Source organism: Artemia franciscana, chromosome 11 (genome assembly GCF_032884065.1).
Source record: "Artemia franciscana chromosome 11, ASM3288406v1, whole genome shotgun sequence".
NCBI classification, from domain to species: domain Eukaryota; kingdom Metazoa; phylum Arthropoda; class Branchiopoda; order Anostraca; family Artemiidae; genus Artemia; species Artemia franciscana.
In genome coordinates this window covers 28,916,658-28,935,994 of record NC_088873.1, presented here as the reverse complement: position 1 = coordinate 28,935,994, position 19,337 = coordinate 28,916,658, and the positions used below count along the sequence as shown (strand labels likewise).

At 34.9% G+C, this 19,337-nt stretch overlaps 1 protein-coding gene across 1 annotated transcript in view; it reads left to right on the top strand.

The window, feature by feature from the left end:
* Positions 1-19,337, top strand: part of LOC136032588 (voltage-dependent calcium channel subunit alpha-2/delta-3-like) — a 195,981-nt gene that overhangs the window by 147,548 nt on the left and 29,096 nt on the right. Inside the window, 4 exon segments of the mRNA XM_065712857.1 lie at positions 1,140-1,172; positions 3,901-4,041; positions 10,010-10,123; positions 15,153-15,265. Of these exon segments, the coding sequence (XP_065568929.1) occupies positions 1,140-1,172; positions 3,901-4,041; positions 10,010-10,123; positions 15,153-15,265 (401 nt within the window).

Genomic DNA, 19,337 nt, shown 5'->3' with positions numbered 1-19,337 from the left:
ATTCGAGTCACCGATTTCATTGAACTTTGCTTACATTAAAACTTGACATTTTGTTGACATTTTTTTTTGCCAAAATAATATCTGCTCCGAGGTACAGCTTTTTCTTAAACCAGTTTCTCACATGCAGTTTTGGACAAAGGTTAAAACTGGTTCATCTGGGGAACGGTTCCTAATCTCTCTTTTTCTATCAGCTTCATATTAAGTTGCTAAAGCCGCATCTTTGTTTTATTGCGGATTTTATAGGTAAAGCTCTCAAAGTGACATCAAATAGTATATCAGGATGCGTCCAAACGGGGTACTGTTGTTTTCCCCCTGTCAAGCTGCGCAATAACTGACAGTCCCTGAAAAAGGCAAATGAAGATAGGGCGTCACCTTGCCTGAAAAAGGCAAATGAAGATAGGGTTTAAAGATATAATGCACCGTTCTAGGACTTTATGCCAAATTCCTTTTGCTCTTGCCTTCAGAAGTATTTTTCAAATGTTCAATTTATTTTCCTCAAAACAAGCAATCCCAAAAACCCTACTTTCTTTTGATCTATTATCATTATTTTATGATGCTACCCTATTTTAAAAAGACACATTTTGAAACGGAAGATGTTATTTTATGTCGAAAACTGTTGTCATAGGCATAAATTAAAATGTAAAAACCAAAAATCTGGAGCAGTTCCAGCGATAGAGTAGTTTCAATATTATTTCAAGATCATATGTGAGAAATGGTGCCTAAGGAGCGATTTTAACTGACTGTATCTTGAATTACAGCAAATATTTATCTCCTCTGAATTTGAGTGTGTTGTTGGTCCGAAGGCCAAACCTCCTGTGTGTATGCTCGAAATATAATTGCCGGGTATAAATAGTCACCATGTTAAACTGTGTTCTATAGCGAGTAACAAGACTTGTTTGAAGATATAAGGATTTGTTTTTGTTCTATAATAGTTTAGATTAATTTTCTACCTATTGGTCTTAATTTTTTTTTCTTGGCTTGATGGTTTCTGGACAACTATGTCGTGGTTGTTTTACGTTTCCTTTCTTATTATTTAGGGTATGTAACTAATAATTTTTTTTTCTAATCCATTTATCTTGCTGCTGGATATCTCAAATCCAACTAATTATCATTAATCAATTGTCTTCTTTTTTCTTAAGACCGCTAGGCTATCTCGTGGCTGTCATTCCAAGGTACAGTACCCAGAGTGATTGCAGTGACCCAATCTTTTTACCGAGTTTAGATGGGATCTCTCGTGTGCTTTTGCCTATGGCGTCAACTGTTATTTAGTTTTAAAAAAAGTGGAAATGAATGTCCATGTCAGACAAGTATGCTGTTGGATCTAATTTCATATGGGAATTTATTACATGCAATATGGGAATTTATAGTGATAGGTAGTCAACTACCTAAGAATTTTATAATGTTAAAAAGGATTGCTTTTTTTCTCTATCAATTTTCATCTTGCATTTCGATTGAGCTATTCGAACAAGAATAACCACTTTCGATGTCCAAAGTCTATAATTATGTTCAAACGGTAAATTCTGATTTACAGTTTCATGAAACAGGCATTTTGTTTTTGCAAACTCTTTCTGTTATAGATTGTCAGTTCTTTGTTTTTTGTTTTTTTTTTATATACAGCACTGTCATAAAGCTACTTAGCCTAATGAATTTCCAAATACCAGTTATGGTAATCAAATCTATTTTTAGATATTTTAATTAATAGTCAAATACGCTAATTAAGTAACTAGAAAACATTCACACGGTTTTCGGGCTCCAAGTCTCTTTGTTTTGTGTTATTTTTAACTGAATCTCTATGCAAGCTATTAAAACTTGGAAAAATAAAGTCACCACTCAATAATTTGGTCTACGAAAGAAAAGTAATAAATATGGTCTTCATTCACCGATAGTACCTTAAGAGCCTGTAAAAATGTATAACAAAACTCTGTTTTTGTTTGCTTGCAAATTTTCAGAAGAGCAGTTAAGAAACTACACATCAACTGGGGAAAAAATTCTTGACTCCAGAGTCGAGCAAGTCCATAGTCACGTTGCTCTATAAATGCCAAATTTCCTTTGTGCTAATTTGTTTTTGTTGGTAGTTTGTGTAGTATCCCTCAGAAGCTTGTTTTGACGGTCATATAATGAGTTTATTTGTGATTATATTATTTTCCTCAGAGACTCTAACGAAAATTTTACTGGTGAATAAAAAGACAAAAGTAAAATTAAAAAAAGACCCTAGTACCTACCTATACGAACCCTCAAAGATGTCAGAGACTCTGGGTCAAACGGTACTCCTAATTGTCGCACTAAAGAGATTTTTTATCATTGATATTTTTTCTACGATATGTGTATGATGTCTCTAAATATTGTATGGTATAGAGCCGAGAACTCAGTCTGGAGTCACATTTGATGCACCAGCCAATTGTTTTTGATCAGTGTTGACACATCTGCGAAACAGAACGGGAAAAAATATTTAAAATAAACTGTTATTTCAGCAAAAGATCCAAACAAATAAATTGGCCTACTAAAATTCCGTTTTTAGTGTGGAATAAATTCAAAAAGATACAAGGATCACATTTCACCAGTGAATATGATAATTCTGCTATGATAAACTTGTACAGAGAACTTACTTTCTCCAGTTTGTTTCTTCTTCCCTTTCGTTGTCATATCAAACGCTATGATTTACAGTTAATTGTCATAAATAACTGCATAATGGCATGCATATAGAGTAAGAGCACTTGTCGCAGCCTCAAACCCTGAACAATCATAACCATTCAATGATATTCCTATAGATATTCATAAATAACATATTATTCATGAATTCACCTGTTTTGCAATCTCAGGATCTTTACCCCACTTTCATACTTGCTCAAAGTTGTACCTGGTTTCCCTACGCTGAAAAAAACCTCCCAATTGTCCTTTTCAAAAATTAATTTCTATAAAAATATGAGACCTCAGCTCTTGGGCTCTCAAACACCTTGAATTGAATATTTTACCGTTCGCTCCAACCCTTTTCTTGATACCCCCTCTTCTTTGATTAAATTAAAAGGCTTAGAATCTGCTTTTTGCATTCCATTTCTGATGTTTAACCTTGACCTTCTGCTCTTTCCCCGAGCCACATAACCTTTACCCAAACCTTCTGCCCTAAAAACACATGTATATATAATCGATCTACTTACAATAAATGACCATCACAAAAATTTCAAATATAAGGCGTATTTTCAACCTTCCAGTCATTACCGACATCTTTCTTTTTAGCTTGGGAAAAATGAATGTTTACTAGCGAATAATCGTTACGACGATTCGTTGAAACGTGTGAATGGTCATATAGGTAAAAAAAAAAAAATCCAGTACTGCACACATAAATACTAATTTGAAAGAGTAAAAACAGTAAGGAAATGCAATACAAAATTCTTTGAACATAAAATTTGCCCACATTTTAATCTGATGAAATATACAAATCTCTTATCTAATATTCCAGCCTTTCATGAGCCCTGAAGTTGCAAAAGAGCACAAGTTACTTCAGATTTCATTGTTTCATTCATTTAATCATTTTATTTGCTGACTTTAAATTTCAAATTTTCAGAGGGTGCTACTTTCTTTTTATAGAAGGATGTGGTTTGTAGTTATCCACAGCTTTTCTTGGGCTTTTGATATCCCACAGAAGAAAAGCTATTCAAGGATTATTGGACTTTGTTTGTATCGCTACTATCCTTCTTCCATCTATTTTTTTTTTTTATATATAAACCTAATCTTAAGACTTCTTGAAATGTAAGATGTGGTGATATATCCGGCCCATCTCTGCAATAACTGATTAGGCTATTTGAGATGAATTGGCTATGTTGGTCCTCTTAAAAGTAAGGATCGGTCTATCCTTTTCTATCTATCCTACCAAGCAAACTAAACTGAACATTAATCCTTTAGGCTTGGAATTCTGAAGATGTTCGGAGTCTCTATTATTTTTGTGGCTACGAGATCTGGATTACTGAAATGGCATGACGAAGTCACTTTAGCAGAAAGGGAAGATGGGGTATATCACCCATATGGAGAAGGATATGAAAATAGGTAAAATAAATTCATTTAATTTTCTTAAATATTGCATGATCGTATGTAAGCAGTGGTATCACCGATAATGCTCCACGTTTTTAGTTTTCACCTGGTTCTTTAAATATATTGTACTTTTTTGCCCTTTCGAAGACCATTGACCGTAATTTCCCCTTGCATTAAATTTCAAGGTAGTTTAAAAATAGACTTTGACAACCCTCTGGGAAATATAGTCTTTGATATGATCTCAAATGGTATGATGAGGTATATTCCAACACAGGAGTCATATGTTTTAAGTTTTGCTAAAAGAACAACAAAGTGAAAACTTGAAAAAAAATCACAAAAACAATGAAACAACAACATCACCTATATTGCACAAATAATTATTTTTTTAGGCTTGTCTTTTCCTCATCCTACTGACCCTCATTTCTCCAAACAAATTTTGCGGTGCATGTACACTATATTTCCTATTATTTAGTTTACACTTACTCTTAACAACTTCACATCCATACCCTCACTCTAAATCTCTATTCCAATTTTTCAACTCCTTGCAGTTATACCCGCTGTCTCTAATTCCAAATCGTTTCTACTAATTGGACAACAATTTGGACCACTCTTTGACCTAAATTTCCCAAAATTTTGCTTCGTTCTTAAAGCGAAATAAAGCTACCCCTTACTGGATTTTTTCACCTTATGTCCTCTTAGTGGTCTCTCACCTCAGACAAAATTCCTCTCCCCATCGCAGTACGACCTCGATGCTTTACGTGGAGAGATACCGCAATGGTCCAACCTGTCTTATATACCTATATCTTCTCATCGTTCTGCGCTATCTTATTTCTCTAGCCACATACAGCACTTCTCCTCCCATCCGTATCAACTGATTCAAAACTGCTGGCATGCCACCGCTATTCAATATTTTCGTAGGTGTTTAGACCAAAAATGGTTTCTTATTATCATGTATCATCTCACAATAGTACATAAACAGTAACAATTGTAGATATTTACGTCTTTCCTCCAATTATAAGCTTGCTAGCTGCGAGAACAGCTTGCAAGAACTTGAGGAGATTTTATAGAGCAATTCAAAAAAAGTGCATTGCTCTTGGGGGTTGATTCTTTTTTAAAATGAACGTTCTAATATCTGTTCTACAGGCTGTTGGTAATTGAAGAGCTCCAATGTTTGGTTTGCCCAGGAGCAGCTTAATAACGCCTACTAATATTAAATTAAAATTTTGGGAAATCTATTTCAGTCGCAAATACAGAAAGGTCCATAAAATATTTTTCTATTGAGGACATACACATGCACCATGCACCCAAGATAGGGGTAGATCAACCATTTGGTCCTTCTTCTCTTGCAGAGTTTGGTTGAAAATGCAGACATTTTCCTTCATATTGTAACTGAGATAATGCGAAGAATACAGAGCTATCTGACTGCTGGTACAAATTGTTCCATGACGCTCGAAATGCACTTCCAACTTTTTATCATGAAGCTAGACATATTTCATCTTGCTTAAACCGGAATCATGCTGTTTTTAATAACACAAATTATCGAAAATATTAACTGAAAGATTTAGTTGACACGATCCCCCTTTTTTACGGAAATATTTCTGGATAGAGCAAGCTCAAAGTCAATCGAAAGAACGCACGTAGTTCACCTAGATCTTCTTTCACAAAAAAAGTAATTCCGTAGAAATTTCGAGCAATAGGCAGGAAATAAAAATATATTGGAAAGATGGGAGTAAACCATAAAGGGCTAGGCTTCGAACCTTCCTCTTGCGTTGCTGTGCTACTGAATGTGAGCTGACGAATAGCCAGTGTTTTCCCTGCCAAAAATTTTCCCTGGAAAATTCCCCTTGAAAATTCTCCCGGAAAATTCCCACTTCTTACCTCTGGTCACAGAGATTGAAAATCCTTATATGGATCATATTCAGACTAGGCGCCAGATAGTATCCTTCCTGATGAAACATTGGCGTTTTAGAGGCGTTTTACAGGATTTAAGTGATATTTGAAGGGCTATAGGCTTATGTGGCGCTGAAATCCTGTTGGTTTATAATCCTTGCATGATTTCATCTCAAACAAGATGCAAATTGCCTTCCCCTCTGCTAAAAATTTGACTTCGAGAGGGGGATTTGAGGAATGTTGGAGGGGCTACTGTGCAGAATCGTATGTCCAACCATAGAGATTTAAATTCCTTGTGATGTGTAGGAAGAGCTAATCTGCTCGCTTTGGCCCTCAAGTTCTGCTGATTGAAAATCCTTGCATGATTCCGGATCAAACAAAATACAGCATGCCTACCTTTTGCTAAAAATTGGCCATGAGACAAGAGTTTAGGAGATGTAAGAGGGGATGATGGCCCAAATTGGACGTATAATTATATAGGTTGAAATTCGTTGCATTGTATTTGAAGGGATATACGCTCACTTTGACCTTCAAATCCTCCTAATTTAAAAACACATGCATGACTCTGGATCAAACAAGGTGCAAAATGCCTTGCTTTGGCTAAAATTCAGGCATTGGATGGGGAACTTAAGGGATATACGAAGATTTGCTTGCCCAAAGTCGATCATACAATAACCTGGATTGAAATAAATTGCAGGACGAGGTTTTTAGCATGAAAGCTGAAGTGGCAAATGGCCCATCATCTGCCTCCAATCTCACAGCCTTAAAATCTGTACGTGATTCAGGTTTAATCAATCAATCATTTATTACTTCTACAAAAACAGCTACAGATGTAAAACAGTTACTTGGCCCAAGAGGCCACACAAAGAATAATAAGACACTGAACTTTTATAAAACACCAAAACATATGCTATAGTAAAAGAAATGAATAAGATAAGGGCTTTTAACAGATAGGAACGTTCTGAAAATGATTTTAAAATAAGAGAAGAGATACATATAAAGTGGGATAGAATTCAAAGTAACAATAATAGAAAAAAGAAGAGGGAGAAAAGTTACTGGACTTGAAAGACCCCCCGAAAAACTGCCTTTGCAAAGAGAGCTAGGACATTAGAAGGGATGGAGTTCCATTGTATGATGAATTGATAAATAGCAGACCTCTGAGCTGCTTTTGATAATCGCTTAGGTAAAGTAAATCTACGAGAAAAACTACGCCAAAAAAATGAGTATCTACCTGAGACTGTCCCTAAGAAAAGCCGCTGCAGAGATGGTGGAAGTATACCTAGAAAAGCAGAATGCGTTGAATAAAGATTACTTTTACCCACAATACGATCCAGCGGAGCTATTCCAGTGTTTCTATAAAGATTAGACGAAGGGTATTACCAAGGGAGAAGAGAAGTAGCCTTCACTGCCCTATTTTGGGCTCTTTGTAGTGAGTACAAAAGAGACTTGTTATTTCCACCCCAGACAGAGCAGCAACAAGAAAGGTAAGGAAAATTGAAAGCATAATAAACAGAAAGCATAACATCTCGGTGAAGAAATGAGTTAACCCAGCGCAACATTGAAGACTGGCGGAAGATGAGGGAACAGATGTGAGATATATTAAACTCACGTTATATTAAAATAAAGAAACAAGATTCTTACCAAGAAATTTCACCATAGTAGCTTGCGGAATAAAATTGTTCCAATAATTACCATCATTGCACCTTTCTGCAAAAGCTGGTAACGTGGGAGAATTATGTGAAGCTTGAACATAGCTACTTTTTACATCAAAAACTAAACTCGTTTTGCACAAAATAAAGACTTATCTTGTTGTTCACACATTTGCACTTAGTTTGTTTTTCACTGAATGAGAACCTAGCTGGTGTTTGCATCAATTCAGTCTGCAGCTTAGGCCTAGTTTGTTATTGCAGTGAGTCAAGACTTAGCTTCTTTTCTGCACCGAGTAAGGAATTTCCTCGTTAGTTTTACCAAGTCAGTTGATAGCAACACTGTGAAATTCTACAGATTTGACAGATTTCTTTTGCATCATATCAGTTTACAGTTTAGATTTTCTTTGTTTTAGCAACAGACTTCTATTGGCCACCATTTTTCCCTCCAATTATTGGAATGCAAATTCTTGCACCATTCTGGTTAGAGTAAGGCACAGAGCGCCCACGTTTCTGCGGAAATTTTGAAGTGACTTTGGGAGAGGGGGTAAGAGGGGATGAGTCCAATTTTGGCTAATCATGGAAATTTTAATGTCTTTCACAAGTCCAATTTTCACAGGATGAAACAAGCTCAAATTTTCTACTAAAATGCAACTGTGAATAATAGGTTATTTTAACCATTGGGTAATGAGCTATTAATACATGGTGTTAGAATTGTAAGTATTTTTCCTCCCTGAAGGCATGTTTTTAGACCCTTGGGCCATTCTGAGTTAAATGACCATTTTGAAACTTTGATTCCATACGACAAGGGCTACGCGGTGTCCAATGATAAGGAATATGTTAAAGGGGGGTGAATGAGTTTTGAATCTTAAACAGACATTGGAGCTAATAATTTGCAGCCAAACTATTGCAACAAACTTTCGATAATAAATTTTATTTAATGACATCTGGAGGAAAAGCAACTAAATATAGTAATACACGGAAGACGCTGGACTCTTTTCTGAGTCAACGCTATTGTGTTGCAGGTCCGCACGAGGAGGTCCTAATGTAGGAAACCATCATTGAATGTTCATTAAACATGTCCTACTGCACCACGCTATCATTTCTAGTATGAAAAACTCTGATTGTTTCAGAGATAAAAAAAAAAGAAGGAGAAAACACCTATTTAGTACATTTGGAGATTAAAATATCCTTAAATTACTCTTTATGTACTCTTTTGGGAATTTGATTAATATTCTAGGACATTAAAGTAAATATTTATATTTTCCTTCCATGTGATTTGTATTCATACTTGGTACTAACAAATCATACTGATAAAACTTCATGCCGGGATCATATCCCCTTCTATTTCCAGCACTCTCTCTTTCAACTATGTCTCTTCAAAACAGTAATGGATGCTTGTAAATGCAGTGTTTCCACTTCTACCAATTTTCGGCAGATCAGCCGAATTCCCAATCAATGTCTTGAAAAAAAGAGAAGATTCTGTATTTATTTTCAGTAGAAAATCGTTCGATTTCTCTCAGCCGGACAGCCATCTACCAATTTTCTACTGAAAGTTTCCAAGGTTTTGCAAACTGTTTAAAAACGAAATTCGAAAAAATGACTGTATGATCAAAGCCGCGCCCGGAAACGGATTTTCTATTTTTCCTAAAATTTGATCCTCTAAACAGGAGACTTCTCTTAAAAAAAGATCTCCCATATGTAATTTTGCTACGCTCTTCGTAAAATCAGCTTAAAAATGGTTTATATGTTAATGCCTTTAAATAGTAAAAAAAAAAGTAAACTAAGCAGTTAGTCAAATGTTATTAAGATAGTGATTAATATTTACAACCTGAAAATAGCCCTTTCAAAATAACCTAAACAAAAAATCAGTACGTTTTAAGAATTATTGTACTAATATGTCATTAAGTTTCTTTTTTTTATTTTATTAATACAAAATATATAGCCTAATCTTATTCTGTTATAATAGCACCCATTTATCTATTTTTAACCTGGAGTCTAAAGTAATCTTTCAGTGGAGATGAGTTGCAGATTTTTGGCCATGTTCCTTAGGGCTTAATGCCTTTAACCGCACAATTAAATTGCTTCATTGCAGACAAATTCGACGAGTCACTTAAAAGGAAGAAGATTTTATTTGAATTTGAGACTGATCGGATGTGTTAATTTCCGTGGGATGGTAAAAAAGAGTTTTACTTCTCAGTTTAGACGGCAATCCTTACAATATTTTTTCCCATTAATAATCAATTTGTTGAAGGTAGTAAAAATTTATCCTTGGTTGTTTGAATAATATCTGGTAACTTTCTTTCCGTTTTGTAACTAATTGACATTAATTGTAGTAAGCACTATTGAACGCGGACTTGGTTCATATTTATGCATAGTGTAGCTTTCTCAACCTTTTTCTGTATCTTAGTGATGTCATGTTTTATTGATGTTGCATGTGCATGCAGAAACCCTTACCGTAAACATCATGGCAAATCGAGGCACACGAGGTCACAGCGTTTCAAGGCCAGGCGAGGTTCACCATTTTTACGGCCCGTGAAAAGACGTCAAAGAAATTCAAGGTTTGTTTGTTTTTTGTTTTTTTCTTCAGAACAAATCTTTCCTCGAAAATAAGCAGAAACATCCCTCGAGAACTATACGCGAAAGTCCTAAACTCCATAAGAGATTTTTTTTATAATGAGTGCATAACAGTTTATACCATGAGTGTGTATTCCTTCAAATATCACTTGAATGATAGATGTCATTTAAAACGTTGTTGTTCCGACTATATAGGAGTATTGAATATAATACATATATACTAACTACTAACAACTCACCGCAGCACCAAGCCGCCTGAAGCCAACACAGCTACGCGCGCTTCCCCTCCATCCAAACCTATTCAGAACCTCCCTCTTAGGACTCTCCCAGAAAGTTCTCATTTCCTTGAAATCTCTCTTTATGACATTCTCCCACCTCGACCACGGACGATCTGCTATCTGTTTAACCCTAGATGGTTTGCCCAAAAGGACAATCTTTGGCAATCTATCATCCTTCATCCGCAGAAAGTGCCCTAGCCATCTCAACCCTTCTCTCATTATAGCCTTAGAAAGCAAGATTGAACCACACTTTTCACAAAGCCTACTGTTTGCATTACGGTTAGTCAGTTGGGTGTCCAGAACAATCCGTCAGCAATTTCTCCGGAAAACATCTAGCAAATCTTCATCTGCCTATCTATGCGCCCATGCTTCAGAGTCATTCTTGACAACTGTCATCACTGCAGCTTCCAGTATTCTAATCTTGGGTTGCACACTTATTTTCCTATTCTTCCAAACTATTTCTAAATATGAAAATAACACCCTGAGTCTTGGCTATTCTACTTTCAACATCTTCACTGCTCCCACCGTCTTTACTAATAATATTACCAAAGTTAGTGAATCTATCCACCTGATCAATCATTTCGCTGTCCATCTTTACCTTTTCATTTCTCTTATTTCCAACCTTAGTGACTTAGTTTTCCTTAAATGTTTTTTTAAACATGTTCTAGGTCCCTGAACTCGCAAAATTTCTATAAGTCCATTTATTTTGCTCACACTTTCATCTAGGATGATTTAATCGTCAGCATAATCTAAGTCCAGGAGATTTTTTCCTCAACATTTGATCCCGTGGTCTCCCATTGCCTTTCCTGTGCTTCCTAAGAAAAAATCCATCTAGAAGTTCCATATGAAGGACAATAAAACACAACTGTAATTAACTCCTGATTTAATAAGAAACCAGCTGCTCACCTCATTTCCTACCCTAACCACAGAAATGTTATTGTAATATATAGCACTAATCGCTTTAATGTAATTGTCTGGTATACCATACAAGTATAAAACCTTTGCTGTGGCTCTTCTATCTACAGAATCGAACGCTTGCTCATAATCTATAAACTGAGGACCAAAGGTGTTTGATAACTCAGGCACTTCTCAATTATTAACGTAAGAGTGAAAATTTAGTCGACACATCCTCTGCCTTTTCTAAAACCACACTGTTCTTCTATTAAAATTTTTGTCTGCAGCATCTCTCAGTCTAAAAAGTATCATATCACTAAGTAATTTGCTACCTACAGAGATCAGACTAATGCCTCTATAATTACCACACTCACTTTTATCACCTTTCTTATATAGTGGTTCAATTAACGTTTTTCTAATATCGGTAGGTACTTCCCGTTTTTAAAAGGCTATTCATAATCTTCAGTAACTTATTTCTAAACTCAGAGCCGCCATATTTAAGTAACTCATTTACCACACTATTAGCACCTGGAGCCTTATTATTTTTTAATCCTGTTAGTACTGTCACTAAATCTCACTAAAAAAAAAAAAAAAAAAAAAAAAAAAAAAAATTCCTTCACATCCATGGTATCACAAACGTTTTCATTTTCCTCTAGATTTTTTCCTGTAACTCTCTCTCGGTTAACACATTCTCAAAATGTTTTGCCTATCTCTCCTTATCCCTTTCCTTATCACTAATTGTGGCCCGTTCCTATATTTAACTGGGACAAGACCAGATGAGCTTTTGGAAAATTCAAGACTGTACTTTTCGATCTTGGGGCACAGAATATCTTTTATTTAATTTTTTTTAATTTGAGATGTTTGTAGTTGGATATAGCGCTCAAAAATATAGAAGTAAAAGAAATGTTCACCTAAGAAGGAATAGAAAAAGGGACAAAATATTTCCTGAACTGGTTGAAACTTACATCCACTGCTCCATGGGTTTTTTAGAACCTTAAATTTTGGCAGGCGAGGAAAAAACTTTAGGTTGCCCGAAAAATAACACAAAACTATGTATCGTTCTGATCGATCTAAAGCATTTCTATGAAAAATCAGAGGGTCAAGAGAACCCTAATACACAAATAAAATTAGATTAAAGGCATGATCCTTCAATAATGAGGCCGGAAAAAGAACCAAACACCATGTTTTTCTGATCGACTTCAAATCGGTATCAGTGAGTCCGTGAAGAAGGGAATTCCAAAGCAAAAACAAATTTGGTTCATCCAGAAATGGGGTCTAAAAGGGGTCAATTTTTTTCAAAGGTTTGAAATCTACATCAAAAAGTGCCTGGGCCATTGAGACCCCAATTTAAAACAAATTTTAATGTCGGGAGAATATTCCCTCCGTTCAAGAATAATGGGCCAAAAACTTTATTAGCTTGAAACTTTTATGTGTCTTTTCTTGGGCCAAAAAACCTCATGTTTTCATGGGAGAGGAAAGGTTTTCAAATATCCGAAAACAGACTGCTGCCTCAAACAATCACATCGTCTCTGATCAGTCGGAAACTTACATTTGTAAGTTTCAAGGTCAAGAGGAACCTCAACTGTAAAACATAGGTTGAGGGCACGGCCCTCTGAAAGTAACGTCCAAAAGGTCAAAACTTTTTGACGACAAGTTTGAAATTTGAATCTCTGAGTTCTTTGGCTAAAGGTACTCTAATGCACAACCAAGTAGAAAAGATAACTTCATATGAGTAGTGGTGCATAAATGGGTCCTCATATTACAGCCTGAGAATCTAAAGATACCCTAAAATTCATTAGCATATTACAGACGAAACATAATTTTCATACCTACATTTCAACAGACACATAACCAATTCGTGCCACTTAAGAGAGCGGATGATAAGAATTTTGAAATATACGTTCTATTGACATTCGCTAATCACTTTGGGTTTGTGTCCCAAAGAATTTTGGGAGGGGACGTGACCAATGCTGGCGAAATAGGTGCACAGAAAGACAGACAAAAAGATACACAGAGACAGATAAAAAATGGCTTGTTTTAAGGAAAAGTTTGGTGTTAAATGCTAGAAACAAACTTGAATCAAGGAATTTACCCTGAAAAACCTTAAAACATTTTTTCAGCAACAATGAAAACATCACTGCTATTACCAAGATCTTATATGAAGCTATCAAAATCATGTTACCTATTAACGTAATTTTACATAGTGCTGTTACAATCGTGTCTGCTATTCTCAAGATTATCAAAATCTTTTTCAAAATGTTACATAATATTATCAAAGTCTGGTATGATATAGCCGAATCCTAGCTAAATATTACAAAATCCGGTCTAGTATTACCAAAGTCTTGTGAGATATTATAAGAATTATTTTGGTCATTACTTAAATTTTGCAAGTAACTATCAAAAAGCTAGAATGGTTCTAGCAAAATAATGCCTGTTACCATCAAAGTATTGTAAGGTATTACCAAAATCCCACGGGAGTTTATCAAATCGGGTCTGATATTATCAAACATCTTGCACTACATTACAAAAATACCACCTAATATAACGACAATCCTTTATTGCATTATCAAAACCTGAAGTGGTATTATCAAAATCATGCAAGCTATTAACAAAATCTTACATGGTATTATCAAAATCTTACCTATCATTAACAAAACACTTTCAGCTACAATACCAAAATTAAATATGAGGCTATCGAAATCATTTTCACTATTGACAAAATTTAACATAGTGCTATGTGATTGTTTTGGTTGTAGCTGAAAACATTTTGTTAATGACAGGTAAGATTTGATATTACCTTGAAAGTTTTTGTTAATAACATGCAAGATTGTGATAATATAATTTAAAGTTTTGATAATACCCTAGAGAATCCTCATTATACAAGTCGTGATTTTGATAATGTTGTGCAAGATGCTTGATAAGATCAGGTAAGGATTTTGAAAGTACCAAACATAATTTTGGTAATGCTTGCCAAGATCTTGATAATCTTTACCAAAATCCAAAATCTTGCATTACCGAAATCTTGTGTGATATTTTAAAAACCTTGTCTGATATTATCAAACATCTTGTACAGTACTATCAAAATCTCGCATGATATAACAGACATTCTGTATTCCATTAGTACTATCAAAATCATGCAATTTATTAACAAAATCTTGCATAATGTCATCAAAATCATATCTTGCATTAACGCAATATTTTCCGGTACTATCAAAACGTGTCTGATTTTGTCCAAATCTAAAATGCTCTGATCAAAATCACGTCTGCTATTACCAGAATTTAACACAGTACTATGGAATCGTGTCTGCTGTTATCAAGATTATCCAAATCTTGCCAAGTATTACCAAAATGTTGTGTAGTATTATAAATATCCTATCTGATACTAGCAAACATCTTGCACTGTATTATCGACGTCTCGTTTGATATAATGCGTTTTATCAAAAGATCACATGATATCATCAAAATCTTGTAAGCTATTAACAAAATCATGCGTGGTATTATCAAAATCTTCAATGTCATTAACAAAACTTAACAAAAAAAGTTGCAACCTAGAAAGCAGCGAAACACGGACGGATTATAATCGAAAGGCACGAGATATGTTTTGAAAAACGAATTGTTTATGCTTCTTTATTTTATTTTTTTCAACACAAAAGTATAGTAAAGCCCCAAAAACTCATTGAGACACCCTGCGAAGTCTTACATTCTTTTTAGTGTTCGGCCCTCCTCGTGCATTTTTCAAGCACGAATTATAGTGTATGTGCAGTGAATAGTACTTTCAGACATAATATTGCACCTTTTTGAGTAAAATTGTCAAACCTGAAGACGGATTTCTTCTTTCTAGGCATTTCAGTGAATCAAACAATGGGGCCATCGACGAAATATGGTATAAAAGGGCTGTTGAGCAAAATAGTGTTGAGCCAGATTCTTTTGTTTATTCACTTCCCTTTGATGCAGGTGGGTATTATATTTTAACTTTAAAAGTAAAAACGCATAAACACAAAATAAAGTGATCTCAAATCATGCATCTCAAAATAAAGAAAAAAGTACCAACAGCTTTCCACATACAAAAATTGGGATAAGATATTGAAACCACCAGACCAAGATTTTTATTCAATAAACATAGGCTGTAATCTAGTTACCCTGCTAATATACAAACGAATTGTAGTGACGTACTCTTTAAAACGTCTCAAACAGCGTTGCTAAAATTTTGAAAAAAAAACTTTACCAGTTTTTTCACTAAAACTTTATCACAAGAGTAGTTTGCATCACCTGAACCGAAGGTTGAAAGTCTGCTGTAACAAAATAAAAACTTCGATGAACTAAAACTTGAACGAAGGTCTGAGTTAGAAAGGAGTAAGTAAAACCAAGATGAACAAGAAAATCTGTATTGTGCCAAAAATCTGCAAAATGTAACGCTTAGTACCAGGACCTCTAATTTGTACTAGAAAGGTGCGATTGCACTACGCTGTCACGGTTCATCAGACAGCTACAGCTCAATATTTAATACAAAAGGAAACAATGACAATGAGCCGTAAGAGTCCATAAAATTTGCCTGGTAGGAATAGGTGGACCAATGGCAGGAGTTTGTAAAAAGAAAAAAAGTTTTCAATGTTGAAAAGTCGAATAACATAAATGAAATACAATGCAATAGGTAATTTGAATTTTGTTTCGTTTGATTAGACAAAATGTCTGCTAAAAGGCTCATGCTTAAATTGAACCAACATAAATATTTAGATAGTCCTAATATTCCAGGTAATAGCTATTCCATTCATAATAAAACTTAGTTAATACTCAAGGAAATTAATAATTCCTGAGCCTATAGTTAAGGAATATCTATTAGAGTACGATTTGTCTTATCAACGAGATCACTCTCTTATTGCGGAAGGGCTGTAGCCAAGGGTGTTAATTAGAAGGATTCATCCAGCCCTCCCCTCCCCCATCATAGATTTTGGACTCTGCTATGAGTTTTGTCCCCTCCCACAAGACTCCAAAAAATACTTTTGATGTATGCTCTTTGAAAAATACATTTTTTTTTGGTTTTCATCGAAGAAACCAAAAAAGGAAAAAAAAACAACTATATTATACCCCTCAGTAGAAATTGAAAACATACTTTGTTCAGCCCCTAGATTTCCTTGAATTAGTACCACTGACTGTGGACCCTTTGAGTTAGTAACGGTTTTAGTTTATTTATTATTCCTACCATACGATCTGGAATAGATAGACTATATGGTGATAGTCTCAATTTTTGTAAGAAAAGGTCTGGATTCTTCCCTAGTTAAGCATTCTTACTTCTTCCTTAGTATCCAAGTTTTTTATGTAGTTCAGATGTTTACCTACATGCTCACTGACTAGATTAAATCTCGCTTGTCTGCAGATATCATCAGCAGTTAGCAGATTTATCAAGCTTAAAAATTTGTGTACATTACCGGAGTCATAAATTTTAATCTGAGTGATATTTCTGTTACCATGAATGTCCGCTTCCACGGTTACCGCAAAATCGGGTTAAAGTCGACATTCGCTGGTGAATGTCCAAAATTCTTTCTTCTCTACTTTGATTCAATTAGCTTTGCGAGTCAGCCTTTTCAGTCTTATGCAATCTATCATGGTAAAAATTAAAATTAGGTTAGGTAAGATTGTGATAGTTTAGGTTAGGTTAAATTTGGTTATAAATATCAGAAATAGGTTAATAATCTAAGCTAACAAAACCTAATCAAATCGAACCTAATCTAACATATTATCATCAAATCTTGCATTATATTGAAAAATTTTACTGACAACGCTGACTACATCCACAGTATTTCGGACATTCCTCGGGGAATTTCAATCCTCACGAATTTCAAACATTCACGGTAACATAGGCCTATCTATTTTGCAGACTTGGATGTAACTAGCTTCATGTAAGAGTGAGTAGTATCCCTTCTCTAAGTCCGATGACAGCCTTATCTCGGTGTACTATTGGAATTCCTAACCCCTAGTGTCCCGTCTTTCCGTCCGATGACAGCCCTATTTCAGTGTACTATTGGAGTCACCAAGCTCTCATATCCTCTTCAACGAATACAATGGTAGCCTTACCCAATGTACGCATATATGCACATACACATACATTCACACATAAGATAGAATATAAATTGAACATTTCCTACATTTTTATTGTAGGAGTTGGTCAATTCCTTGGGATTTACAAAAAATTATAGGGTTAAAAAATAACAAATCAATAATCTACAGTCGATAATGAATAATCGATAATCAATAATGAACAATTGATGATTAATAATCAATAATCATTATCGATAATCAACAATCAATAATAATCTATAATCGGTAATCAATATCGATGATCAATAATCAATAATCGATGATCTGTAATCGATAATCCATAATCAAATATCAATTATCAATTACAAATAATCAATATCGATAATCAATAATCAATTATCAGTTATCAATTATCAATGATCGATAATCTGTAATCAGTATTAGTTATCAATTTCAATGATCAAAAAATGTAAAATAATTCATGGATTGAATTCAATAGCTTAAGAATGGCTAGTAGGGAGGGATGATTATAAAACTAGAGGTAATATACATACAATTAGGTAACAAAAGTGGATTGTAAATGACGTTTGATAAAGCGAAATTGTATGGAGAAGAGTCCATGTCCAATAAACGTACAAGAAAAAATACACATAGATTACGAAATTCTTGTTTAATAGAGTCCTTGTTAGACTTGTTAGCGACATGGCGTTTTCAGGCATTTTCCTGAAAACATCCGTTCAAACTAAAATCGATCGTTGTAACTTAATAAAAAAATCCCCAGTAGCGTTTTCTCTGATGACCCCTGGTAACTGAGGCCGCTGTGGCACAATGTAACAAACAGGTGACTCCCTCTGATGCACATTATCATACCTAAGGGTTTTTCAACCTTCTCCCCACAAAAATAACTTTTTAAACTAAAATCAAAATTGTTGTTTTTATTTGAGCAGCAGAAACTTGCCATATCATTGTTAGATTGCGATTTCCTGGGGAAATTCCCAGTCTTTGTCACTCAATGGCTGACACACGGTGCCCTCTGGCAAGCATTTACACTCATATCGTATTATTCGGACATTTTCCTGCAAAAGAAAATCTGCCAAAAAAATACGCTACAATCGGCCGTTTAAATTAATAAAAAAACCAATAGTGTTTTTTGTAATGACTCTTAAAAATTGAGGTCAGCGTGGCATAATGCACCGGCCCGATGGCACCCTCTGGCGCACATTATCATACCTAAGGGTTTTTCAACCTTTTTCCCACAAAAATAACTTTATAAACTAGAACTAACAATGATTTTTATTTGAACAGCGGAACCGTGCTATTTCATTATAAGATTCAAGGGGGATCAGGAAATGTGACATAATTCTATATTTTGTTCATTTCTCGTTGGTATTATTGTCTGGTGATTCTCAGCCTGTGTGACTCAATTGCTGACAGACGGCCCCCGTGGCAAGAATAATCAGACATGTGATATTCTTCTGACATTTTCTTGCATGGAAATACTCGTTTCCACTAAAATTGAGCGTTAGTATTAAAGGAAAATCCCTTATAGGGTTTTTTCTGATGACACCTGGCCACCGTGACACAATGTACCAACCCGATGGTACAAACTATCACATCCAAGGGTTTTCAACTTTTTTTTCCATAATAATAGCCTTATAAACTAAGAATGCACATTGTTTTTATTTGAAAAGCAGAAACTTCCCACTTCACTGTTAGATTGCAGTGTTCCATGGCAATTCCAAGCCTGTGACACTAAATGACTGACACACAGCACCTTTTGACTAGCATTAAGACACATGTTACATATTTTGGGCATTTTCATACAAAATATCCATTTACACTAGAATCGATCGTTCAAACCTAATGAAAATCCCCAATAGCGTTTTTTTTTACTTCTGGCAATTGAGGCCAGTGTAGCACAATGGATCAGCCTAATAACACCTCCTGGTTTACATTATCACACATAAGCCTTTTTCAACCGTTTTCCTAA